This window comes from Mirounga angustirostris, unplaced genomic scaffold, assembly GCF_029215605.1.
Source record: "Mirounga angustirostris isolate CCGP_5_RB_7025 unplaced genomic scaffold, mMirAng1.0.hap1 SCAF_10, whole genome shotgun sequence".
NCBI lineage: Eukaryota > Metazoa > Chordata > Mammalia > Carnivora > Phocidae > Mirounga > Mirounga angustirostris.
The window spans coordinates 75,506,862-75,517,280 of record NW_026991718.1 but is presented as its reverse complement, the minus strand read 5'-3'; the positions used below and the strand labels follow the sequence as shown (position 1 = coordinate 75,517,280).

Genomic DNA, 10,419 nt, shown 5'->3' with positions numbered 1-10,419 from the left:
GCATGCTCCATCACGAACGAACCTGGAAGATGGGAACACTCCATGAAGGCAGGGGACAACATCGGTCAGCCCGCCTCTGTTACCCCAGTGCAGGCATTTACTAGACAATCAAGAACCATCTGTGGGACGGTTGAAGGGTCCTGGCCAGCAGCCCCAGCGCACCCTCCCTTTGATGTCTGGACTGGATCTCAGGGCAGCGAGGGTATGGCCCTGGGTGACACGAGCCTCCTGCCTGGCCGTGTCTCTGCTTTCTGCTTCACAACCTGCTGTCTTGGGAGTCTGGGCATCCTGTAGGTGCCCAATAAAGTCCTGGCACACTGGCTTGACTGGACCTGAAGCTTCATCATCAGCCGGGCCAGGAAGAGGCGACCAGGTAGCACAGGATCACCTGCCACAGACATCAGTCCAGTGCCCCCCCACCCCAGCAGTGTACCCCTCCTGTGCTCCCTGGTGCAGGCTGACAAACAGCAGTTTCCCAGTGACCCCACAACCCCTTCTCAAGTGGTGCACGGCTCAGAGACAGCCTTGCAAGCAGCCCCTCACCTGTCACCGTGAGGGTGCTGGGATTTGGTAACGTAAGGCCCTGGACCTGCATTTTGAAGGGTCCCTCTCCCCATAAAACTGGCCCAGGGGAGGGGGTCCCAGGCCATCCCACAGCCCAGCCCAGCCTCTTGCAGAGGGGTCACTGAAAATTCTGTGTCGCACCAAATTTTGCTGGGCTATGGAGTTTCATTTGAAAATTATTTTAATTAGCTGGAAACTAGGAGTTTAATAAATGGAAAACAGAGAACTTTCCAAGGCCATGGCTGGGAAACACTTGCTTTTTTAAAAACTCCGCCTGGCTTCATAGGCCAGCTAAGCACCCTGACACGAGGGTCCGATTGCCAGAGGAATCCACAAGGAAAACAAAGCTTATTTTTAGAGAAATATTTTAAACTCGGTTTCAGTGAGCTCAGGAGTTTTCTTGTCTGTCTAAAATCCTTAATATCTTTCCTTCTATTTCAGAGCTGCCTCTCACCCCAGAGGGCTCAAGAACTCCTATCTGATGAGAGCTATTTCTGTACGGAGGAAAATAAAGGGGTCCCCTCCCCCTCCACCCAGAGAATGAATTGTTTCTAAATACGTCCCTGCAGTCAGGCTCCGGCGGCCTGTCCTTGGCAGGTGTGCCGGGCAGTAAGGTGGGTCTGGGGTCCCCGCAGGCCTGTCTGCCATCCTCCCACTCAGCCCCGTTCTGCCCACCGCCCTGCAGGAGACAGACCACGGCCTGGCCACCATTTCCGGGTTTTGAAAGCAGTTCTCAACTTGAAAAGAGGCCTGCTAAAAAGGGCTGCTTTTCCTCTGTAGGTGTTGTTAACACCCTCAGCCGCACAAAGACACATCCAGACCCAAACATACAGCAACACCCACAGAACCTTCCTCATGCCCCACAGAGCCGCACGCCTACCCACACAGCAATAGCTACGCTCACCCCCAGCAACAGACACCCCCCCATACCCACCCCCACCCCCCCAGCAACAGACACACCCCCACACAGCAACAGACACACCAAACCCAGACCCCTACTCACACAGAGGCCCTTGCACCCCCCCCCAACAGCAACAAACACACCCACACCCAGACCCACACTCACACCCACACTCTCAGACTCTACGGACACACGTACCCCCCCCCCCCCGACGGACACCCCCCCAACCCCCGACACACCCTTAGACACAGCAACACTCAGATGCTTTCCAGGTTTAGCAACATCAGGAGAGCTCGGAGAAGCCCCCTAGGCAGGGGGGCGGGCCCTGGAGGGGCTGTGGGCTTCCTGCTGCTGGGGGGGCGCTCACCCACCTCCTGGGCCGCCTCGGCCCCGCCCCTCCCGCTTTTCCCCCCTTCCTCCGGCTGCGGGCAACTCCAACTGCCCTGGATGGCCACAGGTCTGCACCACCTCCTGTGTGCCCGACAGAAACCAAACGCAATGAAATGGGGTAACAACAACGGAGGGTGGCGCTGGTCCTCTGACGGAAGGGGAGCCTGGCTGTGGCTCCCTCGGCTGCCCCAAGTCACCAGGCCAAGGACTTGGCTAGAGTCACCTCTCCTTTGCTCTTGTCACCATCGCCAAAACGGGGACAGCAAGTGCCTGGGGATGGTTCCCTCCCAGTTCAAACGCTCTCTAGGGTTTCCTCCTCGAACAAGCCCAGCCTCGGGGTGGGGTGGGAGCGGGTTCTCAGACCCCAAGCAGATTTAATACCCAGCGTCCTCTCGCTGGGCCAGACCTGGGGCCAAGAGCTGTGCCTGTCTGTCCTTCCTTCTCTGGGCCCTCCCAGGCCTGGCCCTTTCATCCAGTCTCCTGAGGCGCTGCGGGGCTCGCAACCCCTGCCGCCCCCAGTCTCTTCCCATGGGCGGGTGCTGGGCTTTGGCCTTTTCAATCTTTTTTTGGTGTGTGTGTGTTGTTGTTGTTATTGTTTTTCCCTTTTATATACTCAGCAGTAGATTCAGACAGAGTGAGGGGCGGCAAATATGTCCATGTACTCATCCCCCCTCTGAAATAATCTAGAAGGTGGCACATACTAATTGGGCTGCTTAAAAAAAAATATTTTTGTTTTCACACAGCCAGCGGCAATGCCACTGTTAAAACATTCTTTTTTTTTTTTTTTTTAAGAATTTATTTATTTATTTGAGAGAGAGAGACTGAGACAGAGGTCATGAGCAAGGGGGAAGGGTAGAGGGAGAAGCACACTCCCCGCTGAGCAGGGAGCCCAACGCGGGGCTGGATGACACTGGGATCGTGACCTGAGCCGAAGGCAGACGCTTAACCGACTGAGCCACCCAGGCGCCCCCACTATTAAGACGTTCTCAGGATGCCTGGGTGGCTCAGTTGGTTAAGCGTCTGCCTTCGGCTCAGGTCATGATCCCAGGGTCTTGGGATGGAGCCCCATGTTGGGCTCCCTGCTCAGCAGGGAGTCTCCTTCTCCCTTTGCCTCCCCACCCAGCCTTGTGCTCTCTCTCACTCAAATAAATAAATAAAATCTAAAAAAAAAAAAGACATGCTCAACTCCCTCCCATCCTGGGCTCCTTTTCACAACTGGCTGCAAAAGAATTTTATCTTGAGTGTAACACAGTCGTGGACCCAGTGAGCTCCAGTTCTGCTCCCCAGCCTGTGACAGGAATCCCGGCTTGTCCTTACTTGCAATTTTTACTTCTAGTCCCCTTCATTTACAAGAATACTTTAGCACAGAGTTTTGTTTGCTGTTCATTCCAGCCACTGCAGAAAGACAATGACCGATATACCCTCCATTGATCTGCGGCAAGAGGAAATTTCTGAATGATCCCCCCCCCCCCAGCTTGCCATGCTCCACTGGGCCTCAAACACAAAACATCAGATCCTAGCAGTTGGGCTTTCAAACAAACCAATTTTTAAAAAAATGAATGTGGCTTACGCCAACAAGTCTGACATTCCAGCCGATCAAAAGTACTTGTTTAGAAAAAATAAGTTTTGGAATGAGGTGGAAACAAGGCCTCTGAAATGCAGCTTGGCCTAAATAGCACCGCATTTCAGACTTTTCCTCCCCACTGCACATTCTTTATGGTGGAGAGGCCAGGGAGCCCGCAAGGTCCTGCCCGCCGAGCCCTCCTGGGCTGCAGGCTTCCCCTCCCCCACAGCCTAGGCCCTTAGCCAGGGGCCCGGCATCTGGGAGAACTCTGAAACTGTTGCCCATCCCCTTTGGCAGCCAAGCACCAAAACGCTCCAGTTAACACCAGCGCAATCACGGCTAACGTGAAACAGCTGCCCGAGGCCCCGCGGGCTCCAGACTGACCCCCCCCCCCGGCCCGCCCGCCCGGCTCAGCTGGGAGACGCAGGAGACCCAGCAGAGGGGTGCAAGCAGTGGATGATAGGGCCCAGCTGTGGTGGATAAGAAAACAAACTATTGCTAAATCTTTTACCTACTTTGGAAAAAAGTGTCTGAACTGGGGGGTGGGACGTGGGGGTAGGTAGGCGGGGAGGAGGGAGAAGGGAAAAACAGGAATTGATTTATGAACCTGACTTTGAAGTCTTCAAAGTGACGGTAGGGAGAAAACAAAAAGCAAAACCAAAAACCAAAAAACCGTACCAAGGTTTTGTTCAACTGTGTGCGAACCGGCAGACAAATTGGTGCCGTTTCTTTTTTTTCTTCCTTCTTCTAGAGGCCTGGGCTGCAATTTGCTTTCTGGCCACTTACAGTCGCCTGAAGCAGACACTGATCCTTTTGCATAAAAAACGTGTGCACTCACTCCCAGAGGAAGCTGTCCGCGTAAACACACATTACCCAGATATAAGTTTGACCTGTTCCATCTTCCTCCTCTTTCCTTCCTCTTCGGACAAGGACACAACCAGGCTTCCCAAAGTGCAGGCAAAACTCTGCTTCCTCAGCCCGAGAGAGGCTGGGCCTAACCCCACCGCCTCCTCTTCCGCAGTGGAACACTCTAGGGGCCTGCAGGCCTGGGGCTGGCCATACCCTCCCGCATTCCCCACCCTAGCCCTGGCCGCTCCGTTCCCTGCGCGTCCCAGCAAAAAAGAAAAAAAAGAAAAGAAAAAAAATCGGACCTTCAGCTGCCACCGCAGACACGTGACCCACTTGGTGACTCACAGGCGGGCCACACCCCTTCAGGCCTTCAGCCAGGGCCTGCCACCAGCCAGCCAGCCAACACAGGGATGCATCTTATTACCAAGGGGAACAGCTAACTAATGCCCTTGACAGTCCAAATAATTACTTCAGCTGAAGAACTTGCTATAAAATACATAGGGGCAGGCCATTCTGAACCCGGCCTGTGCCAGCTCCCCAAATCTTAGCCCCCCAACCCCTCCGAGGCCTGGGCGATGCCTGACAAGGTGGTGGTAAGCGGAAACACTCGGATGTTCCAGTTTGGAAAAAAAAAAAAAAAGCAAGCATCTTACACATTAATACCTTTTTTCCCAAAAATTTTATTGGGGGAAAACTACAAAACATTTACAGTACAATGTTTACAGTCACAATTTGTAGTGAACTGATTCCCCAAAATATATTACAACTCAAGTTGACTTATCTTGTTACATTCAAAATCCTACTTCTGTCCAAGTAGTCCAGAGTACATACATACATAGTGCTCCAACTGTACCTACGTACACACTAAAGCTACTGTTCATTCATCCGCTGTCCAGGAAAGGATTCCTGCCCTTCTACACACGCAAAAAAAAAAAAAGTACAAGTTTTGGAATTTTCTGTAATGAAACAAGGCATATTCATGTACTACATACCATTTTTTAGCACTAAGAGGTGGCCTCTTCACTTTAGATCTATGTAAGAAAGTGGTAAATATCTTTTCCTTTTGTGCAGTTGAACCCATCCTACATTCAAATTCTTCTCAAGGACTAATAGAAAAATACTTATTTGGTTGAGGAAGATTTAAGGCAAGTTCTGGCCCTTCCAAAGGCACTGTGAGACTAACCCCCCACCCCATTATTGCTACATAGGTCTTTATACGCAGAGTAGGTCACAGAATTGGTGGAACAACAAAGCTTTTTCTTGTTTAAAAAAAAGTTGGAATGAGAAAAGCATGCCACATTGAAGCCTGATTGCAAAGTATGTGGTCAACTTTTTTTTTCATTAAAGTTGGATGGGCTACAACCATTATACATTCTAAGAAAACTCATTTAAGATATTCCTCAAACTACTTCCACAGCATCAGGATTGATTTCTGTAAAGAAATCATGCAATCTTTCAAAATTTACGTAAACAAGGAAAGAAATTAATGAAATAAATATTACATACAATCTCTTAAATTAAGATTTTTTTACTCATTTACAATAAAATAACCAAGTGAAGTTACAAAAGGCATATATTACTGTGAAAAGAACATACACTCCACATTTTGCCGATTAATAATGGCAATCATAATTTAACATAATAAAAGAATATATATCTATTGCTTTTCATCATACTTGATAAATACAGTATGAACAAAAATTTCAATGTATACTTTTCACAAGATAATAAATAAGTTAAATAGTTTTTTCATATTGAGTTGTGGTGCAGTGGTGCGAAATCAACTCAAAACAGCTAAAAATTCAGCAGTTATTCCCCCCAACGATTAGGAACTAAGCTCTGCCCAAGGCTTCCAGAAAAGAGCAGACAAAATGGTTCTATAATTAAACATCCACTAAGTGGTGGCAATAACACCAGTAACCAGTAGAAAACTTTGGAATGCAGGTGGGGTTTTTTTTGTTTTTTTTTTTTTCTCCCAGACGTAAATAACTTTGTGTCAAACAAAAACCTATGGAGCTGAAGACTACAATCAAGGCATATTCCTGGTACAATATTGGCTTCCAGAAGCTTAGAGGTTTAGCAAGGTGGTGGCTGGCTGGTTTGTTTACACTGGTCTGAGACAAACGACAATTAGGAACTTCTCTCGAGATAAGAGTTCCCACATCTGGACTGTAACTAATGCTTTTCAAGTGAAGATATGGAATGGTGGTTGGTAGCTGCTGGTGCTGGGTTGATTTTTTTCCCCTAAAGTCCCAAACTCCTAGGAGACCTAAAGAAGTTTTAAGTGTTTGGTTTTTTTGTTCTGTTCGCATCACAACTGCCCTGTTGTGAAAATTTTGTTCATCAATACAAAAGTTCGTTGGCTTTTTTTGCTCAACAAGAATGAAGCTTCGTAATAATAATAAAAATAATTAAAAAAAACAAAAAAGAGGAAACCGAAAGGGGAGGGGTGGGGGCCCCTCCCGGCACACAAGTTCGAGTCCAAGTGCTCGGTGCGGCCCGCAGTCTGCTCGTGGCCCGTCACCCCCCCCCGACCGACTCCCGTGCCCCTCCCCGCCCCTAACAGGACTCCAGATGGCAGGGGCGCCCTCCAACACCCCCAGAACGGCCTTCCCTTCCTCCTCCGCGCTGGCGCCCTCTTGCCGCCTCAGTCGTCGGAGATGGACAGGCGGCTGAAGATGGGCAGGCGGCGGCCGGGGTCGAGGCTGGGGGACTCGGAGCCGCTGAGGCTGCCCGAGCTCAGGGAGCCGCTCAAGTAGCTGTCGCGGTCCGACAGCGAGTCCGGGGGGCTAGGGGGCGCGTCGAACACGGGCGACTCGGACAGGCGGCGCGGCAGCTGGAAGCTGAAGGGCGGCGAGGGCGGCGCGGCGGCACTGGCAGGGAGGGGCGCGCTGGGCGGCGCCGGGGGCTGCGCGGGGGGCACCAGGCCCTGCTGCTGCTGGCTGCGATAGTACGCGGCGGCCACGGCGGCGAAGCTGTGGGTCTGGATGGCGAGCGGCGTGATGAGGCTGCTCAGCTCCGGGCCGAACGCAAAGGCGTTGTTGGCGCACGAGGCCGACGAGCAGGCCGCGCACTGGGCGCCCGGCGCCAGCAGGTCCTCGGCGCCCCCGGGGCCGTACAGCAGGGCCGCGGCGGCCGCAGCCGCTGCCGAGGCGCAGCACGTCGGGGCGCCCGAGGGCGTGGAGGCCGCGGAGGCCGACGAGCAGGACGAAGCGGACGAGGAGCAGGACGAGGCCGAGGAGCAAGAGGGCGGCGGCGGCGGCGTGCGCGACGTGGGGCTGTCGAGCAGCAGCGGCGACTCGAGGCCCCCCGGGGGCTGGTGGTGGCCCGACGGGAAGCCCGAGAAGCTAAGGCTGTGATGCAGCTTGGGCCGCGGCTCCCGGGGGAAGCCCAGGTGCAGCGCGTCCCGCGCGCTGAAGGCGCGCAGGTCCCCGGAGGCGCCCCCCGACGGCGCGGGCCGCCGCTCGTCGGCGTTGTGGATGAAGTGGCAGCGCGGCCCGTAGGGGCAGAAGCCGATGGTGTGGAAGGTGCGGCACAGCTCCGTCTTGTACTTGGGGTGCCGGGTCAGGCTGCGCAGCTCGTGGAAGCCGTGCGCGAACTGGCACTTCTCGCCGTACTTGCACGTGCCGCTCTCCTCAAAGGGCCGGCAGAGCTCAGTCTTGTAGCGCGTCGAGTTGATCTGCGAGCCTCCGCCCCCCTTCTGCTGCTGCTGCTGCAGGTGCAAGAGGTGCTGGCTGCGCTCGCCGTTCTCGCTGAACGAACGGTCCCGAAATTTGTTCTCCTTGTTCAGCAGGGCTGTGCCGCCGCCCCCTGACGGCTCCTTGAGGGTGCCGTAGGAGGCCGGGCCGCCCGCCGCCCCGCTGCCGCAGCTGCTGCCGTTAGCCGCGCCCGGGAACTTGGGCGAGCAGCTGCCGGGGCTAGGCGCGGGGTGGGCGAGTGCGTGCAGGTTGCTGGCCGAGTGCCTTCGGAGAAAGCCCGGCGTGAAGCCCGAGCTAGGGGCGGCGGCCACGGGCGTCCCCACCGCCTTCTTGTCCAGCATGTTCAGATTGAGGTTGGCCAGGGATTTCTCCGTCTGCCAAAAGGAGGGGGGCGAGGACGGGATGAAATATGGGAAGGGAGGGATGAGTTGGGGCGAGTTGCAGAGGAACTTCAGCCTTCTGATTCTTCTTCCTTTTCGCAGATTTCGATTCGGCCCCCACCCTCCACCCGTACACGCGCAAAAAGAAGCAAGTTCGCGTTGGGAGGAGCCGACTCCCACCCCGGGCCGCGGTCGGTTTCGACATGTGATCCTCAGCCCGTGGGCCGCCAGCCTGGGCGGCGCAAACCCCGTCCGGGAAGCCCCGGGCAGCGTGGCCGCGGTCGGCGCCGGAGAAACTAAACAGCGACAGCGGCTCCCTCCTGCCCTTCCTCCCTGCTCCTTCTCCCCGCCCACAAAGCACGAGCACACACTACAGCAAACTCCAGGACTTTTCCCGACCCCAAAGTCAAGGTGGGGAGGGGTGCCCCAAAAGCGGAGGGCAGAAGCAAAGTCTGAAAACTCGAGGGGCTTCCTGCCTGCCCGCCTTCCTCCCTCCTTGTCCCCTCGCGTACCTTGCACAAGAAGTCGATATCGTAGAAGGCGGACAGAAGCGTGGTCGACATGTTTCTGGATCGTGTAATGGTCGGACTTGCAGGCAGGGAGGTCCGGAGGAGCCCTCGGGGCGGCACGGCCGGGCTCGAGCCACGACGAATAACGGGTGACCGGCGGGGGAGGGACCGAAAGTTTGCCGGGGGACGAGACTAGAGGGAGAGGGAAGCAGCGTGGACTGGTTTGAGGGTGCCCGGGAGTGCGGAGCGGGGGGGAAAAAGGAGAGAGAAGCAGAGAGCGCGCCTCCGCGCCCCGGGGTGCCCGGCCCGCCCCCCCCCGCGCGGAGCCGACGACAGCTCGCGGACTGCTGGAACTCCGCGGCCCGCGAGCGCGCGCCCTATATAGAGCCCGGGAGCGCGGCAGCGGCGGGGCGGGCGTGCCGGGGGAGGGGACAGAACGCTGACCCCGCCGGGGTCTCCAGGCAACGCCGCCCGCCGGCCCGCGGACGTCAAGCGCCTTCGTGGCCTCCCATTGGCCGCCGCCAATTTTTTTTTTCCTCCGGGGGAGGGGGCGGGAGGCCTTGGGGCGGGGCAGGGTGCCCGAGCGCCCGCGGCGGCGTGGAGAGTTCGTTCTCGTTGGGTGCTGCCGGGTGGCGGCGGGAAGATAAGGCTCCCCTCCTTTGGGGTTGCACTGTTGGAAATCCCCTGCACGTTTAACGTGGCCAGGGTTCTGCAGCTCTGGACGTGTCTCTCCCCGTCCGATCCTGCTAGGCGAAATTGTGGAGCTTTAATCTACTCTCGGTTCTAGACTGGGCGCGGGAATTGCAAAATGCGAGAATATTGCAACCGTCCGCGCGGTCCGGCTGCCTTGCAGAGTGCTCCGGCCGGGGGGCGGGGGCTCAGGGCCTGCGTCCGGTGGGTGGTGGCTCCATCCCGACTGCACGTGGAGACGCGGTGGGGGTGGGGGCGGGAGTGGCCACGCGGCCGCGGCAGTCTCGCCCGGAGGAGCCTGGGCCCGTTTCTCCGCCCCCCTCCCCGCCCAGGCTGCAGTAAACAGGGCTTCAGCGCCGGGGCCTGCCGGGCTGGGCTGAGTGTCTGAGGACAAGGCGCTGGCTCTGCTAATCACATCACAAGACCTTGAGCCAGGGCCAAAGGCGCGGAGTGGCGCGGAGCATCCCGGGCGGGGGAGCGGGCTGGGAGGACGGGAGGAAAGGCCGGGAGAGCTGCGCAAGCATGGAGGCGACTTCCCGCCACCCCGTTCTTCCGCTGATCGGCCCGGCCTTCCCCAACCCTCCCGGGGGATGGGGTGCAGCTGCCGGCTGAGGCTCCCCGCCCGCCGCAGCCTTCCCCCGGCGCGCCCTCCAGGCCCCTTCTCTCGCCGGCCGTTGGGGGCGCCGCGCCCTGCTTTAGTTCATTGTGGCCGGCCAGCGGCCAGGTAGGGCTGGGCACCGAGGACGCTCAAGGTGGGCTCGCCCCCTCCCCCCCCGCCAGTCTCACACCCCAAAAGGCCTGCGCTGGGAAATGCCTTCGCCAACGAGTGCCCTCCGGGTATGGGGCAGACAACCCCCCCCTAGCGCCCAGTTAG

General features: G+C 56.6%; 1 protein-coding gene across 1 annotated transcript; it reads right to left on the bottom strand.

Annotated features, from left to right (window-relative positions):
* Window positions 1-4,928: 4,928 nt before the first annotated feature.
* ZFP36L2 (ZFP36 ring finger protein like 2) lies at window positions 4,929-9,229 on the bottom strand. Its single transcript, XM_045885104.3, has 2 exons — window positions 8,859-9,229; window positions 4,929-8,340 (listed from the first exon to the last, which is right to left on the bottom strand). Exons 1-2 carry the CDS (start codon window positions 8,907-8,909, stop codon window positions 6,916-6,918), a joined length of 1,476 nt encoding a protein of 491 aa, XP_045741060.1. The 5' UTR covers window positions 8,910-9,229; the 3' UTR covers window positions 4,929-6,915.
* Window positions 9,230-10,419: the final 1,190 nt, after the last annotated feature.